At 37.8% G+C, this 18836-nt stretch overlaps 1 protein-coding gene across 1 annotated transcript in view; it reads left to right on the forward strand.

Annotated features, from left to right (window-relative positions):
- The first annotated feature begins 387 nt into the window (after positions 1–387).
- Positions 388–18836, forward strand: part of ARHGAP28 (Rho GTPase activating protein 28) — a 215243-nt gene continuing 196794 nt past the window's right edge. The window contains exon 1 of the mRNA XM_021686183.2: positions 388–623. Coding sequence (XP_021541858.2) covers positions 448–623 — 176 coding nt within the window. The 5' untranslated portion in view covers positions 388–447. The remainder of the gene's footprint in view (positions 624–18836) is intronic.

The raw sequence follows: 18836 nt of genomic DNA on the forward strand, positions 1-18836 counted from the left end.
TTCTTTCTCTCGCTTCTTGCTGCCAGGCAGGAAATGTTCCTAGCTCTGGGATAAGCCTCCCCCATTTGGGGTGGGGGGGAGATGAGAAAAGGAAAAGAAAAAGAAACAAAGCAAGAAAAACTGCCAGAGCAGCTAGCCTGAGCCCTGAAGGATCACAGCGGGTTTCCAGTTGCCTAAAAACAGGGATCCCCCCTCCTCCCCTTCTGCGGTCCCCCCTTTCCCCAGTCTCCCCCTCCACATTCTGCCCCCCCCACTTTCTCCCCGCCCCCACCCCCACCCCCCACCCCCAGCGGGACTTGTGGGCGTGTCTTTAAGTTCCTGCTAATAGGGCTGCCCCGCGGGCGGGGCTGGCTTCCCGGGGCGCTCCTGACAGCCGCCAGAGTGAGCCCCTAGGAGCTGGACGGGGAACACCGCCCCGCTGGTGACCGAGTCCCGGTGCGCTGGTCCATGCTGGTCCCCGCCTTTGTTCTCGGGCCGGAGCGGGGACATGCGCGGCTGAGGATGGAAGTGGAAGACTCGGGCGGCGTGGTGCTGACCGCCTACCACTCGTACGCTCGCTCCCAGCCGCCCAGCTCCGAGCCACGCTGCGCGCCCAGGGCCACCGCCAGCCACCCGGGCAGCAGGTACCCAAAGCGGCTCCAAAGGGAGCAGAGGTTTCCCGGGCTTGGGCTTTCATCTCCCAGCTGTGTTTTCTGCCAGAGCATAAGAGCACCATCACTTGATTTTTGTTTCAAGTTTTGGTGGACAGGATGAGTGAGTCTACTGCTCTTTGTATTATCCTTGATTGCAAGTGGGAAGTGCACGAAGTCTCAGCCAGCCGCGGCTAAACTCCTTGGCTAGCAGAGTTTAGCTGTCGAGCTGTGTTCTTGATACAACTTGATGATGAATAGGCATATGTCTCATTTCTGCCAAATTCACCCATTGACATATTGGAGAATTAAAAAAAATCATTGGAAATGAGACAAGCAGAAAAGAAAAAAATTAAAATACATTATCCTAAATCCTCAAATACTATTGAAAGTTTCTTTAGTAACTGCGTGCCATCTGAGCTAAAACATAGCTGGAGAGATTCTCTAAAAAGTAAATCTGAGTAGACTTTAAAAATTTTTTTTTCTAGATTTTAAAAACCATTCAACTGTATAAATACATTGGTATCATTATTTTATTATTGCTAATGTTGACTCAATGTTGTAAATGCTACTATAATTTATTTCTTTTGGCTCAAAAGAGGTCTATAACCATCTAAGTATGTGTATTTTAGATTTAATATAGCAGGGATCTATGTTAAATTACTCTGTATCAGGGTTCATCTGTTTGATGCAAGGCCAATGTGACTTACATTAACTAAACAAAAAGTTAGGAAATTTCCCTGGACAGGCAATAATAAGTGAGATGGTTTGATATATGACATATTTAGGGGAAGTTTTGCTTGCTTACTATGGATCCACAGATGAATGATGGTGGTGGTTTTTTTTTTTAACAAGTGGGAAGTTTGAGAGTTGATGTGCTTTTTTGCATCAAGTTTATTTTCGTTCACTTTTTCTCATACTTTTATCTTCAGTTATGTGATAATGATTACTTCTGTCTCCTAATCTAATTGATTTGTGAAGCTTTCAACAGATTGTGATTTTATTTCAAGGAATATCCTTTTGGCTAGTATCCATGAGAAGAACAAACTACATTGGCATGAGATCTATGTTAGGCTCGGCTAACAAAGACAATATTGTTTCTTCCAAAAAGAGCAGGTTGAGTGAAATCTTACTTTAAAAGACAGTGAGAAAGTAACATTTTTCTTCCAGCTTTAGTAGCACATTGTTTTAAAGGCTGCTTGAAGATAAAAACTTGCATTTGTCTTTAGGGTGCTTTCTTTTCTAAACATAATCCCTGACTATAATTACTCAGATTATGAGTAACTAAACAGATATAAGTGAGTTCATGAGAAGCAGGGGCCTGGTTTGTGCATTTTTAGATGGTCCTGGTATAGCTGTCCTGTCTCTAACTCCCAGCAGCTGTCTAGGAGTAATAGCTAGATTGTGCCATTTGGGCCTTCGGAAACTACATCCGTTTCCAAAGCAAACTGGAGGAGAAGTTCCATTAACTCAGCATGTGGTCTTGTGGAATGATAATGCATGAGAGCAAAAGTTGTGTGTCATAGTTAGTGTTTTATCATATGGCTGCCAATCAGATTTATGCTGCTCCAAGTTTGCATTTTGGTGACCATGTGCACCCTCTCTATAGGAACCTTTGTCATTCAACTCTCTGATGCAGGAGATAGTTGACCCTGTCCCCTGTAACTAAATCATGAGAGAATAGCTTAATTCCTTGGTTCCCACTAACAACAATCAAAAAGAGGTTCCTGTACTTAACAAGGAGCCAGAGGACACCATCAATCATGAGTCTGATAACAGAAATAATCAGGACCCAGTTATTAACCTTTGACTCACTAACTACTGATCAATACTTCCTTTCAAGCCAAGGAGCAAGATCGTATTGTTCTACTTATGAAGAAAGCACTCTCTCTTTCAAGAATACCGTTTCCTTAAAATTGCTTACGTATGTGTAACATATTTGTGGACGAGTGACCAGTATGGCGCTAGGAAGCATGGACTATTGTATCATTGTTCTTTAGCTCTTAGTAGCAAAGGTTCAGTTCAAAGCAAACCCATCTCCTTATTTTTCAAGCCTCCACACCATCTGACTTTATGTGCTTTTGGATTTTTTAGGCCCATTTTTCCCACTAAAATATAATTTCAGTCTTTTCTGTCTCTGTATCTCTCTCTTCATCATTCTCTTTTGTTCATTGTTGTAATCCCAAGTGCCTAGAGCAGTGTCTAGCATGTCGTGGTAGCTCAGTAAATGCTTGTTGAATAAACTAATGAATTCCTACCAAGGTTATAAAATGGCCAAGATAAAATGGCAGGATTTTTAACAGCAGAAGTCAATCCGTTTGTACCTACTATATGCCAGCCACACATTAGGTATTAGGGATACAAAGATAAATAAGACGAAGCCCCTGCCTTGAGAATGTGGCCCTTTACCTTTCAGACAAAGAGGATTTTTAGAAAAAGCTTGGAATAAGTAGCAACATTTTGAAAGCAAGAGGCTTCAGATATCAATCTGGACTGCCAGCTTCTCATTAAAAGAAATAATAATAAAATAATAAAGGATCCAGCAACTCAGGCCTCTGCTGATGCCTGCCAGTACTGGTTGAAGCTGAGTAATGGCTGCTCCATTACATGCCTCCCCCTCCAACTCTTCAACATCGAAGCTGGGTGGCCACCAGTTTCTTTAGGGACTGCCCATTCTACTTTATTAAAATAAGTAGCCAGTATAAAGTGTACTTGCCAGTGACTCAGGCTTGGGATCAGGCTCCCAGACCCCACACATCACTTACACCATTTATTACCATGTGGTCTTGGGCAACTTGCTTCAGCTGCTTAGAATAGTGTCCAATACCAATGAAACATCCAATAATTGTTAGATGTATTATTACTGCTATCACTTTTAATTACAGGTGTTGTTGATATAAAGAGGAGAGTAAAACATTTTTGGTACCTATCCCCAAAAGGTATTAATGGAGGAAAAAAACTCAAGTACTAAGTATTTGTTGGGAGGAGAGAAGGTAATTCCTTATTTCACAAACATTCTATCTTTACATTCTATTTGTAAAGGATAAAAGAGAATGAAGGATTGTATATTTTCAGTTCTGTTAAGTGGTTGGGACTGTCTTTACAATCATGTGATTTTTAAAGAGGCTGAGCTTCTAGACCCTTGATCAGAATCCAGAGTGAAAATATTGACATATATACAAAATAATTTCACTTAATGAAAGGTAGCTGAAGATAAAGCCTAGGTATCTTGTTTTTCAAAGATTTTCTAAGCTATATATAAGAAATATATATAATATTTTTTGGTGAGTGTATAGTGAAAAATGGCCATGAGTATTTCTGGTGTTTATTTCGTTAAACCATAAACTTCCCAAGAGAGAACAAAAATAGAAGAGGAAGAGAACCAGCTCTTCCTCAAAAACAAATAAAGAAGCTTACCAAGGTTATCCTAGGAATTCTAATCCTATAGCAATGTTAAAACTTTTGTAAAGGGGATATTGTTTTGTAATATCATTAACTATTCTTAGTAATGGGAATGATTTGATTAAAATGGAATTAATGATGATTAGAGAATAAATATTTTATTTTATGGAAAAAACTAAATTTAGCAACTCAGTGCCATATTCTTCTTGGATGGAAATTAAAAAGACATTTATTCAAGGTGCCAGCTCTTGTTTAATTAAGTCTTTGTGAGCTTTTGGATGTATACACAGGTACACTAAAATATGGGGCAGATCCTTATTTTAAAATACTGTTTTTAGAGGATTCAGAAATAGTTCTAGAAATAGAATTCTTATGAGAGGATAAGGTATTTATGGGTCATTTTTAATGTTACGGTTAAAACCAGAGTTGGTGTCTCTGGTTTCTTTTTACAGTGGGGCCCCTATTGAGCATAGATGCCTCCATATGTGGAGCTGTTGGAAAACATCTGGCACATTTCCTTTGATCATGTCATTTGGCTAAACATTTGGCCAGTTGCTCTGTCCATTTTTAACCTGCTCAGTTCTCCCTGATCATTAATCCTTAATGTATCCACAAAAATTCAGGGAATTAGGGTGTTGTAGAATCATGTTCATGAGAATAAAAGTAATACTTTCTTAACTTTTTGAGATAATATTAGACTTCTGGAAAACTTGCAAAAGTACTTCAGAGTGTTTCAAGTAACCTTCACTCAGTTTCCCCTAATGTTAACATTGTGCATAACCCTAGTTCCATTAATCAAAACTGAAAAATTAACACTGGTGCAGTATAGTTAACTATATAGTCTTTATGACCTGATTTCATCAGCTTTTCTGCTAGCATTAGAATTTTTCTGTTGTAGAATTGAATTTGGGATCCCACATTGTATTTAGTTTTGCCTCCCAAACCTCCAGTCTCTGGCAGTTTGTCCTTATCTCTTACGGCACTTTTGGAGTACTGATTGCTTGTTTTGTAGGAAGCTCTTCAATTTGGATTGGTGCAATGTCTTCTCATGATTAGACTGAAATTATGCATTGTGTGTAAGACTTCCACAGAATGATGTTGGGCCCTTTCAAGTGCATTGTATTAGGGGGTACGTGATGGCGATCTGTCTCATTAATGTTGATGTTGGCTCTGATCACCTGGTTAAAATGGTGCCTGCCGGGTTTTTGGTACTGGTAAACTATATTTTCCTCTATGTAATTAATAAGTATCTTGGGGGAGATTTTTTATGATTATGAAATATCTTCTGTTTTCTTCTCGAACTTCCCTCTACTAATTTTTTTTTCTCAATTCTTCTACATTGATGTCTTTTCCATTCTATAAAGTCCACATTCAGTATTCTCTCTGACTTTATTGTTTTTATCTCTTCACCTTTAAAAAATCAACCAAATATAAAAAATGGTTCAATTTTATCTGGTCTGAGTTCATGAAATCTATTCCCTAATTTTCAAAGTTTCATGATTTTTTTGGAAGCAAAATTTTATGATAGTCTTCAGAGAAAAATAGAAGACTACTAAATTAAATTCTGTGTTAAGAGAGGGTAGTTGTTAAATCCCACCTTGCCTGGAGAGTATTACTGTGGCTATCTGTTTTCTTAGAACTATGTTTATACCTAATGGAAACATTTTTCCCTTACCAGTGTTCCTGAACATGTGCAGATGTATCATAACTAAAGTAAATATTTAATTTACATGTAATTAAAATTTCTTCTCATTCTGTCCTTAAACCAAACTACTTCATTTCTGAAGTCATTCCTGTTCTCTGTTTTCTCAGTCTGTGGTCTCTAGATCTCAGTTGCAGCAAAGAATAGAAGTAGAGTGTTATGGAGCAGAGCAAAGGAAGGGAATAAAATGTTCTCAGAAGAAAATTTTGGAAATAAAATTTATCCATTTAATTGATAGATTTTGTTTTAAGCCTCTTTGGATGAAAATATAAGGTCAGGCATACCCTTAACTAGGGCAGAAATGCTCCTTTTCTTAATGACTGTCATCATAAAGGCATATGATTTATAGTGCTATAGTAAAGGCACCTATCGAGGTGTGTAAGTTTGCTTGCCTTCATAGTAAATAGCCTACCTTGGTATATTGGTTTATTTCTTATATAATTTTTAAATATTATTTATTGTTGTTATTTTCCCCCTTGTTTTCAGGCAGCCTTAAAAACCTTAAGCAGTACTTTTGTTCTTTCTAATGTTGTTTTTATAATTTACTTTTCATGAGATAATCAAGGTTGTTAGAACTGTGTAAAGAAAATGCTTATCGAAGGACTAAACTTTATAATCTAACAAAAGATTTTGATAGCATTTATTTCAGTTTCTTTGAGCATTTATTGGTTTGCTTGTTTGCTTTCAGTTTCTTGCTGTGTTCTGGTTACTTGAGTTGGTGAGCCTTTGTATAATGTGTCATTTTTCATCACATACAATTTCATGTGCTCATTTCTTTGTGATTACTAGAGGATGCACCTCAGAACAAAACAGTAATGTATCTAAAAGCTTAAAGTTGCTCTTTTCTAAAATGGGAACTAAAATATTTTTCCATGTATATTCATTTTAAATATCTGGGGTTTATGACACAGTCTTTCAGTATCAACTGTGTTATATCACTTTTCAATAAATGAATATTACAGATAAAACTATCTTTGACAGGCATTAAGTGTCCAAGGGTGGGAGAACATACACTAAGTATCACTTAGAGAACCAGCTGCTTTGTCTCATGTTACTCTTCAAAACTAATTAAACCTATGCATTCCATTTCTGATCCCTTAGATTAGTAGAAGATGACTACATACAGGCACACAGTACAAAGGACAGGAAACCAAAGACAAAGTAATATGGAGCATTTTTAAAATTATCAAGCACTTGAGACTTATTTCTACTATTTTAATAATTCTAAGTAGTGGTGCTGATTATCTTATATATAAGAGATAAATCTTTAGATCTGTGTTAAATTTTGTGATTAGCGACAAAGTTTACTTTTGTACATCTGTAATATACAGAGAAAAGAATCCTTTTGAGGTTTCCTGCTTAGTATTCATTTATGGAAAATCTATTTAGAAAACACTGGCCAATGCATTTGTCTTTATACAAAGGTCTGTCAGTGTATTTATATTTTTAGATCTGTAGAGATATCTGACAGGTAATTAGAAAAAATGTCAAACATAGAAAAATGACATTATAACTAATAATATGACATTTGATCTCTTGACACTTTTCCCTACCCTCATTATCATACCTAAACATTCATACCAAGTAACCAAAGTTAACATGTCTGTGGTTGGAACCAAACCCATATTTAAGTAGCTGGAGATGAAGAGCCAAGCAAAGGGAAATAAATATAGTTAGAGACGTGAGGACTAAACTTCTTTCCTGAAAATTTCCTAGATAATAGTAGCCAGGGAGTTTTCACCTGTCATAAGGATCATTGTCTTATGATGTCATTTCTTTGTTTTTAAAGGACTATTTTTATTGACAACTTACTTAGCTTAACATTCATTATCATTTAATCCTTAAAACAGTCCTGTGACATAGGAAGAAAGTAAGGCACAGAGAAGTAGCCCAAGGTCACACCGTGAGGTAATGATAGAGCCAGGATTCCCACCCAACCCTTCCAAAACTGTTGTTTTGTTTGTTTTAACCTGTTGTTTAAATCTTGAAACATTATTTAATATATTATGGATTTAGTGTTTTTCAGTCTCAATTTGGTCATAGGTTAATTGAGAGCAGGGACAGTATTACTATTGTATCCCCCTTAGCAAACTAGCAACTTTCACATAGTAGATGTTACAGATACTCAGTTTTGATTTAGTCTTTCCTTTTGAAATCATTTTTATTCTGTTTCAATGGAATATAAGTATGCAGTGGGTTAAATATGAATGGATGTAAATAGTTTGAGAAATTTTGTTATCAGTCGAAGCAAGTACAGTGTTAGGAATTTTTTTCCCTTTAATTTAAAAGCTACATTCTTGCCCTTCATGCAGTCTTAGGTAACAGTATTTTAAAGTAGACAAAATGTGCTGAAGAAGTCATTCAATTTGACTTATAAAGTGTGATCTAAGCAATTAGTAACAGGAAATCTTCCTGTGGTTTTCTTTTGGGGGAGGCAGAAGTGGGGAAGGGCAATTGTTAATCCTTTAATTTGATGTTCTTAGTAACTAGCTCTTAGAATTTTTCATTGTAGTTTTATTAATTGCTTTCTTTAACTACTAAGATAGATTTCCATGGTTAAAAAGGTATTTTTCACTCATTCCTTGCAGTATGACTCACAACATAAAAATTCTTTTTTCTTTCTTCTCAGGGAGAGTGTTAAATTAATTTTTTAATTAAAATAGTCTTAAAAAATAAAATATTCTTTTAATTTTAGTATAGTTAACAAACAGTGTTATAGTAGTTTAAGGTGTACAATATAGTGATTCAGCACTTCCATACATCACCTGGTGCTCATCATGACAAGTGCACTCCTTAGTCCCTATCACCTATGTCACCCATCCCTTCATCCCGCTCCCCTTTGATAACCATTTCTCTGGTTTGTTTCTCTATAGTTAGGGTCTGTTTCTTGGTTTGTCTCTCTCCCTTTTTTTTTCTTTGCTTTTTTTGTTTGTTTCTTAAGTTCTACATATGAGCGAAATCATATGATATTTTTCTTTCTCTGACTGACTTATTTTGCTTGGCATTATAATCTTAGCTCCATCCATGTCATTGCAAATGGCAAGACTTCATTCTTTTTTATGGCTGAATAGTATTCCATTATTATTATTCTTTGTTCATTCATCTATCCATGAATACTTGGGCTGCTTCCATAATTTGGCTATTGTAAATAATGCTGCTATAAACATAGGGGTGCATGTATCCTTCGAATCAGTGTTTTTGCAGTTTTTGGGTAAATACGCAGTAGTGCAATTATTAGATGGTAGGGTAGTTGTATTTTGGGGGAGGGGGGCAGAGGGAGAAGGAGAGAAAGAATCCCAAGCAAGCTCCATGCTCAGTGTCAAGTCCGACACGGGACTCGATCTCACAACCCTGAGATCATGGCCTGAGCTGAAATCAACAATTGGTGGACGCTTAATCCAGTGAGTCACCCAAGTGTCCTGGTAGTTGTATTTTTAACTTTTTGAGGAAGCTCCATATGCTGTTTTCCACAGTGGCTGCAACAGTTTGCATTCCCAATAGAGACTTCCTTTTTTCCACATCTTTGCCAACACTTGTTTCTTATATTTTTTATTTTAGCCATTCAGACAGGTGTGAGGTGATATTGTAGTTTTGATTTGGCTTTCTCTAATGATGAGTGATGTTGAGCATCTTTTCATGTGTCTGTTGGCCATCTGGATGTCTGTTCATGTCTTCTGTCCATTTTTTAATTGGATTATTTGTATTTTGGGTGTTGAGTTGTATAGGTTCTTTATATATTCTGGATACTAATCGTTTATCACATATGTCATTTACAGATATCTTCTATTCAGTAGGTTGCCTTTTAGTTTTGTTGATTGTTTACTGTGCAGAGGCTTTTTATTTTGATGTCCCAATAGTTTATTTTTGCTTTTATTTCTTTTGTCTCAGGAGACATATCTAGAAAAATGTTGCTATGGCCGATGTGAGAGAAATTACTGCCTGTGCTCTCTTCTAGGAACTGTATGGTTTCCTGTCTCACATTTAGGTCTTTAATCCATTTTGAGTTTATTTTTGTGTATGGTGTAAGAAAGTGGTCTAGTTTCATTCTTCTGCATGTAGCTAACCAGTTTTCTCAGTACCATTTGGGAAAGAGACTCTCTCCCATTGTATATTCTTTCCTGCTTTGTCAAAGATTAATTGATCATGTAGTTGTAGGTTTATTTCTGGGTTTTCTGTTCTGTTCAATTGATCTATGTGTCCTTTTGTGACAGTACCATACTGTTTTGATGACTACAGGTTTGTAATATAAGGGATGCCTCCTTTGCTTTTCTTTTTCAGGATTACTTTGGCTATTCAGGGTCTTTTGTGGTTCCACCTAAATTGTAGGACTTTTTTTGTTCTAGTTCTGTGAAAAATGCTACAACATAAGAATTCTTAATGCAAGTTGAGAAACAACAGTCCATGAGAATTTATGGAGCTCTATTTTCTCTCCCAATACTCAGTCAGTTTTTTGCTTTATCCTGATTTGAAGTCAAGCTAGGGACCAATCCAGGTCCTGGACCATACTTTTATGAAGATCAGTTTTGTTCTAAATCTTGCTCAAAAATTTAGATACTATAGATAGGTTGTGGCAATCTAGACTTTGTAGCCATGGGTAATACTGACCAGAATTGAACTGCAAGGATTCCTATTTAGAAAATTAATCCAGGGCCCATTGTAGTCTGGACTTGAGTCATCTGGAGAGGTCAGAATCAGAATGGTCTCCAGGCTCTGTGCACTTGTGTTTATTTTGCACGGTATTCATTTTGATAAACTCCAGTTCTTGGGACACTATGGAGATTGGACAGTCTCATTTTAGTTATATATAAACAGTGTGGTCCAGACTTCTCTGTCATCTGCTGGGTCTTTAGGAGTCTCTTCTAACTATTCTTAACAGCCAGGGAGTTCAGAGTGTGTTACAAATAGGAATGAAGCATCATGAAAGACTACTCATGAGTAAAGACTGCAAGGGACAATCTCTATGGTACAACAGGGAAGCAAAGTATGGAAGTATCTTGCTGAAAGGCTCATAAGGAATAATCAACTTTTTGAGCTAGACTCGGAATTCATTCTGCTGACCCCTGGTCACCCACTCAGGCCCACAACATGGTCTGTTGTGTTCTTGGAGCAGTCAGGCTGACAGCAAGGAAATCATGGCAGAAGAGAAAACTGGTGTTCTCACTGGGAGACATTAAGGGTGTAGAAGTATAGAAAAGGTGGCAACAATTATGAGATTGACATTTCCTTAGCTTCCTTTCAAACACGATTACAGCCACCCCTACATTATCTCACTAAAGTTAACGTGGAGAGTCTTGAAAACACACTTGTTGCGGCTTTTCATTGGAATCTTAAAGAAAAACATTTGCTGACCTCAATAGAGTAAGCAATTAAATGGGAAAAGAGCTGACTCTTAAGTTTCCGCAGAGTTTGTATTGAAAAACAGAGGATGCCCGGCCCCTGTGATTTTTAACATACCACAACTTAACTTCTCTCCCCCCTCATTTATAAAGCTCAGTGATTACCAGGTCAACTTGGCAACTGTTTTTGTAAAATCTAAATTGTGCTTAGTTGCAGAAAGCTCCACTCTAGAGGACCCCCACGTCTTCTGGTTGCTGGAAGCATGTAATTGGAAAAATTAGGCCATCCTCTGCCTATTTAAAGCTGTGTCATCCTTTGTGGGGCAGTGAGTCAACACCAGCTAAAACAACATGAGTCAGTCACTGCTTAGAAGAAGCCCGAATGAAGCTGATTTCTATTATGCCAATCTTAAACAAACATGAGACTTACCCAGACTTGAAGATAGTTCTTTTTGTGGGAGTTAAGATTAGAACCAATTTTCTTTAGAGTCCATGGAAATACTTTTTTTATGTGTCTTAAGAGGGAACACTCTTCAGTTAACCAAATTTTAACCTGGTTTATTCTCTCTTCTGTTTCTTCCACGCTCTGTCTCCAGTGTACTCATTCCTAATCAGATCATTCTTACTGTTTTAATCTGGTTTCAGAGCTATTGAATTAAAATTCATAAAGTTCAGTTGTAATCTTGAAACTGTTTGCTTATTCTGTTCCAGAATCCTCCAATCTTATTTTTTTGGAGTGTAAAAGATTGTTTTAAGGAGGACTGTGACTAGGGGTAGAGAAATAATTTAGAAGGCAAATGCCATTGTTCAGGTAAAAATGATAAGGGGTTGTGAGAATACAGAGGAAAGGGAGTAATGGATTCTGGAGGAGAAACAAGCAATGGAGTTTGTATGGTTTGATGATTAAAATTACTTGGGTTTCTGTTTTGGAGTGTTACTGATTGAAATTGAGAATTCTGGTAGATGAGTAGATTGTGGATGGGGTGATGAGTCTAGCAGGTGAAACTTTGAGCTAAGTGTATATGTCCAGCTGGTAGTTAGCTCTACAGGCTGGCAGCTTGGGAGGGAGATCAAGACTGAAAATTCTAAGCTATTTATTCATGGGAGACTTCCACATTCAGGAGAGAGTTAAAATCAGGACTGCATGCGATTTGGCAGGAGAGAATAGAGTATCTGTAGAAACAGCAGTGGAACAAAGACAGAAACCTGGGGAGCAGTGCCAAATAGGGAAGGGCAGAGCATTGGGAGACTAAGAGGCTAGGAGCATTCTGGAAGCCAGGGCATTAGGTTCAGAATGAGCAGACAACATATCAGGAGTAGCTAGATGACCAATAATGTCAAGACTGAAAATCACCCCCTGGGTCTGGAGGGTGGATAGCAGTGAAGGTCTTGGTTAGAGTGGGTTTAATGAGTTTATGGAGGTGGAGGCCAGTTTGCTGTAGGTTGAAGAATGAGTGCGAGGTGAGGAAGTAGAGGCAGCAAGCAGAACCTATTATAAAAACTTAGCTTATATGGAAAGGTGCCGAGAGAAAAAAAGGCAGACTGAAGGCGGGGAGCTTATAAAAACTTACCCAAGGGGCGCCTGGGTGGCTCAGTCGTTAAGTGTCTGCCTTCGGCTCAGGTCATGATCCCAGGCTCCTGGGATCAAGCCCCGCATCGGGGCTTCCTGCTCAGCGGGAAGCCTGCTTCTCCCTCTCCCACTCCCCCTGCTTGTGTTCCCTCTCTCGCTGTGTCTCTCTCTGATAAATAAATAAAATCTTTAAAAAAAAATAAAATAAAATAAAAACTTACCCCAAAAAAGCTGAAGATTCAAAGTCAAGAAAGTTTTTTAAAAATTTAAATTCAATTAATTAACATAGAATGTATTATTGATTTCAGAAGTAGAGATCAGTGATTTATCAGTCTTATATAATACCCAGTGCTCATTGCATCACATACCCTCCTTAATGTCCATCACCCAGTTACCCCATGCCCCTACTCTATCCCCTCCAGCAATCCTCAGTTTGTTTCCTTTGATTAAGAGAGTCTCTTATGGTTTGTCTCCCTCTCTGATTTTGTCTTGTTTTATTTTTTTCCCCTCTTCTCTTATGAAGAACCTAGATTTCTAAAATGTAAGACTTAAACACACTTAAAATCCTTTGATAGTGACATTTTTGTGCATACAGGTTAAAACTTTATCCCTAGCCCCAGAACACTATATAAGCACTGTTAGTACAAGAATGTTCTCTATTTTCTTCATTGTGGAATCCTTAACTACCTTCCCCTCCCCTGTCAGAGGCCTGGCTCTCAGTAGAGCTTTAACAAATGGTTGCTGAGTGAAGGTAGTGGAGGCTGAAATGTGGACATGTGACCTGTCCTTGGGTTGCGCAGCTACCAGGAAAGTCTTCCAAAATCTGAGCATCACTTCTTTTGTGAAGTCTTCTTCCCTGGCTGTCTCCCCCTCAAACCAAGTTGGTCATGTCCACCTTTGTGCCTTTTCTACCTCATTACATTCTTCTAGTATTGCACTTGACCCACTACTTGGTAGCAGTACTTCTATAAAGGCCAGGAGTGTTGATGCCAGGGCCATGTCTTGTTCATCTCAGTATTCCTGGCCTAATACAGTCCTAGGTACTGTATATATGCTTATTGAGTGAATGAATAATTCATTCTTTAAATAGTAATAATCTCAAATATATGGTGATATTTTCAGAATTTGCTATTTTTGAATTAGAAAAAGTATTAGAAATCTTGGATTGGTATTCTGTTAAGAAATAGACTGTTCTGACCTTACATGCTACCTGCTTTCTCAGAATCCACTAAATTAGCCTTTATACATGGTATAACATAAACTGTTGATAATATGCTATGAAGTGAAGAATAATAAATAAAAATCAAAACTGGTAACAATTGTAAATGAGTAGTATGCCTTGACACATAAAACTTAGAAAAGGATAATGAATAGAAGGTAAATATACCCTCTGTTGTTTTAAAGATTGAATTTTGCTTAAGGTTATTTCACTCATTAAAACATGAAGGATTTAAACTCCCAATTTTCATAATAAAAGTGAAGTCAAACAAACATCTGTTGAGCCTCTGTATGCCATATATTGGGTTTGGGGACTGCACAAATGGTTAACAGTCAGTCCTTCAATGAGAATAGTTAGACTGGCTAACAGGTTATTTCAGCTGCCTCTGAAGTGCAGCTCCTTTAGGGCAGAAATGCTGCCTCTCCCTCTGTATCCCTAGCATTAGCCCACTGGCCCAGTGTGGACACTCAGTATTTGAATGGTGAGAAAAACAATTGAGGAAAAATGTGTGGTGTGCTCTGGGAGAGCAAAGAAGGTATAACTGCCACTTGGGGTTAGGTTAGTGAGAGTTAGAGGGGTTAAGGAAAGCTTCTGAGGAGTCAATAACTAAATTAAGTCTCCAAGACAGAGCACAAACTTACAGTTATAAAATAAGTAAGTCACAGGGGTAAAAAGTCCAGCATAGGAAATATAGTCAATAATATTGTAATAATGTTGTCTGGTGTCAGATGGTGACTACACTTAGGGCGGTGAGCATTTCATAATGTATAAAATTGTTGAATCACTATGTTGTTCACCTGGAACTAATACAACACTGTATGTCAACTAAACTTCAACAACAACAACAACAAAAAAGAGAATGTGCACAAGTCATTAGGAGGAATGAGAGCAGGAAGTGTCTTTGGCAGAAGAGCAGGTGGGAGGAGAAGGTGTAACAGCATGCAGCCAGGTGCTGGTGTCCCCGAGGCTGGCTGAAGTGAGACTAGCCAGGGAAGGAGAGGCCATTGCACGTGCACTTTGGGTGAACCAGTGAGGGTCAGGCCAAACTCATTTCACACCTTTGCTTCATTTGGATAATGAAGGGGTTCAATTGATGAGTTGACCTCCAGGGAATCTTCAAACACTTAAATTCTTTTTTTCCATCTCTTATTAAGTTGGAAATGAAGGTAATTAGATAATCCTAGATTTTTAACCAAAACATTGGCTTTAGACCTATACTAATTGTATAATAACACGTATCTCTTTCTCATTTAATTTTGCTTGTTCAGTTGATCTCTGTCTTTGCAGTCTGTGCAGTAAGCATGGATTGTTGTCCAGTGTTAGTGGCCTCAGTTACTCTAAGTGGAGTTTGGTTTATTTCAACCAAGCTACCCAAGCCAGGGTGTCAGTATATCAGTAAGATATTTTTCTTTCAGCCTTTCTTTGAAAAATCGAGCCTGTCTAGTAAGGAGAGCTGATTTTTCAGATGATCATGAATTAATAGGAATGTTGGATATCATTTAAGAATGCCACAGCTCTTTATTATATTTTTTGTTCAAGTTTAAAGAGAGCATTCATTAATAACTTACTTTTTGGTAAGATAAATTTTATCAATATTATATATACTAGATTTGATATTTCTAATTTTATTGGTACAAAATTAGAATAAATTTAATAAAATTTGAATAAAGTAGAGACTTTCAAGAGGCGTGTGATCATGTTGTTGCATATTTTCTGTGGTTTTTAATAATCCAACAAACACACACTTTAAAGGAAAAAAATCTGTTTTACCTGTTTCTTCATTTCCTGCTTTTGAGTTTTTTTCTGGAAGACTAAGTCCCAAGACTGAGATATCTGATGACTTATTGCAAGAATGTATTTGTGAAGGAAATGGTCTTAGAGGCTGGACAAGAATTCTCTCTCCATCAACAACCCCCTTGTACCCCCTTTCTCTTCTTTCTCTTGCTACCTCACCCATCTGTCCATTACTCTGGAGAGAAAATAATGTAATGACAGTGATCCTAAAAATCTCCCAAGTTTTCTGAAGACATACCCCGACATTTAAAAAAAATCTTTAATAGCCACTTAAAAAAATGAGGTATATTCAAATTCAGAAAAATGCACAGTTAAGTATTCAGTTGGATGACTTTTGACCCTCATAACTACCATCCAAAACAAGATACTGAACGTTTCCATCACCCCCAAAATTCTCCATGCCCCTTCTTCAATTACCCCCTCCCTGCCAGTTTCTGACTTCTATCACCATAGATTAGTATTGCCTATTCTTGGAAGTTATATAAGCAGAATACTAGAGTATGTATTATTTTGTGTCTGCCTTCCTTTGGTCAGGGTAATGGCTTCTGAGATTCAAACACATCATTCTATCAGAGTCCAAAAGCGGTAATAACGTATATAGACACTTTGGTAGTTTTATTTTATTATTTTACATGATTGTCGTCCCCCTGGCCTACAAGTATTGTCTGTTGCATATAACAGGAACTAGGAAAGAGCAGGTTTAGGTTAAAACCCATCACAGTATCAGAATCTAAAGACTCATCTCTCTGTGGTAGACCCAGGCAAAATTAGGATGTAAGCAGATTTATTTTTGGTGCCTGCTCACTTTGGTTTACTGGAGCCTTCCTTTTTCCTTCTAGTCCCCCCAGGTAGGAATCAGATGATTCAATCAAGTGACAATTTGCTTAACACTTGTGGTGTTTTACCTTTTCAAAGCATACGCAGAATTTTAAAGAAGACTTCTAGGTCTCATTCAGGGAACAGAGGAGCGTTCTTTAGGCAGGAAGTCACACAGTGCAGTGCACATCATTTAGACCAGAGATTGGCAAAGTTTTTCTGCAGAAGGCCAGTATTTTGTTTTTTTCTGACCATCTGGTCTCTGTTGCAACTCTTTTGTTGTTAGCATGCAAGCAGCAGTAAATAAATCAATAGATGTGACTGTGCTATAATAAAATTTTGTTTACAGAAACAGGCAGTGGCCTGGATGTGGCAGTGGGCCATAGTACTCAGACCCCTGATGTAAACAGCTTCTTGTTTTGTGTATTTGTGAAGCTTGCATATCAAGTCCATCATAGCAAAATATAGAGAATTAGCTCTTCTGAATATATAAAGTCGAATGGAACAAGAGGTTGCACCTGTTACAGTCTCTCATTTTTCAGTGAGGACACTGAATCTCAGAATAATAACTTTTCAAGGTCACAAAGAGTCTGTGGAAGAGCCTAGACAGTTAAGAATTTTCAAGTCTTTAACTGATACTCTTTGCCCTATTCAGTTTATGATGGATATGAGTCACATTACCTCAAATATACTATTGGATTGACATTTGGGGAAACTATCTTAGCTCACATAATTTAAAGGAATAAAAGAGAGAAACAAGAATTCAGGTGGTAGCATTCTGGAAATTGAATTAAGGGTTGGCTGAGAAAGAATGAGACTTATACAGATAGCAAACAGATTAATTAATGGAAAAAACCAGTATATTGAACACTGTATCCAAATAATTCTTTTAACAATGTAAGTGTAGAGAAAAATAAATAAAAAATTTAACTGAGAAAATAGAGACCCCTAGATTTTCTTTAATTTAGTTCATTCATGGATTTATTCTTTCTCTTTCAATTCTTTTAAAGCTAACATTCATTGAATGTCTTCTCTTGAAGGCACTGTGAAGGATCAAAGCTAAATAAGATAGAGTTCCCGTGCTTGAGGGGCTTAAAAGGGAGCTCAAGGCAATTGGGACCCATGTCTCATTTAGCTTTGTAGCCTCTGGAGAGAACACAGGATTTGCTTCATAGAAGAAATGGTGTTTGGATTAGGCATGTGGATATATATTGTGTGATGTGGATATATTGGTGTATGGATGGGGCTGTGGGGCAAAGAGATGGTGTAGGAAGGAGCCAGTAATTCCGCTTGAATGTACCGAGGGTTGGTGAGGGAAGTAGTAGTAGATTCTATACACATATTTGCAGGACTTTATTTGTGAGTTGGGGTTGGCTCAGCGAATGAGATGAAGTTGAAGATGAGTTGAAGAGATGCCAATTGTTTATCCAAAGCAATGAAAAAAAATAAAAATACCTCACTTTGGGAGGCTGTCTTCAACTCTTTATAGATACCATATAATTTATTGAAATAAAGCATTAATTTTGAAAGAATCAGACTCAAACTTTATTCTAAATATAAATATATATTTTTTTAAGATTTTATTTATTTATCAGAGAGAGAGAGAGAGACAGAGGCAGGCAGAGGGAGAAACAGGCTCCTTGCTGAGCAAGGAGCCCGATGTGGGACTCGATCCCAGGACCCCGGGATCATGACCTGAGCCGAAGGCAGACGCTTAACCGACTGAGCCACCCAGGTGTCCCAAACATAAACTTTATTCTTTTAGAAAAATTCTCAAGGAATTTATGTCATGCCCCACCCCACCCCCCGCCCCGTCAAGTAATTGATAGAAACTAGCTTACACATTGGAAGTAGCTGGCTTAATAATAATCATAAACATATGCCAGAATCATAGTGGTTCAGTCAAAGTCCCAGTCTTCAGACTTCATATTTAGTAGAACTGTAGACAGCTCTTACCCCCAGTTAACTTGCCTTGCCATTGGATGACATGGGTGGGTATTTTGGATGATAGAGTTTTAGCAGTGTGTGTACAGGAGGGATGCAGGGCAGGCGGAGGGAGAACATTCAACTCAACAGTAATGAAAACCCAACCCCCGCAGGCATTTTGGTAATTCCATGAAGGCAAGAATGTTACTAAGAACAGATTCTGGAGGTCATCTCGAACTTGGTCAGCTGCAGTTAAGCCCATGGCTGCTGGTGTAATGGAATGCACCCCTCTTTGTTTTGGGGAAAGTTATAAAGAGATTCAGTTACAGGTTTTCTGCCTTCCTGGAATGATGCTAGCCCTAGAATAGAATTCTCCACATACCCAAGCATGATTGGACCTGAAATTCAACAAGTATTCAATTAAATGATCCATCAGTACCTA

The sequence above is a fragment of the Neomonachus schauinslandi genome, chromosome 14 (genome assembly GCF_002201575.2).
Source record: "Neomonachus schauinslandi chromosome 14, ASM220157v2, whole genome shotgun sequence".
Taxonomy (NCBI): domain Eukaryota; kingdom Metazoa; phylum Chordata; class Mammalia; order Carnivora; family Phocidae; genus Neomonachus; species Neomonachus schauinslandi.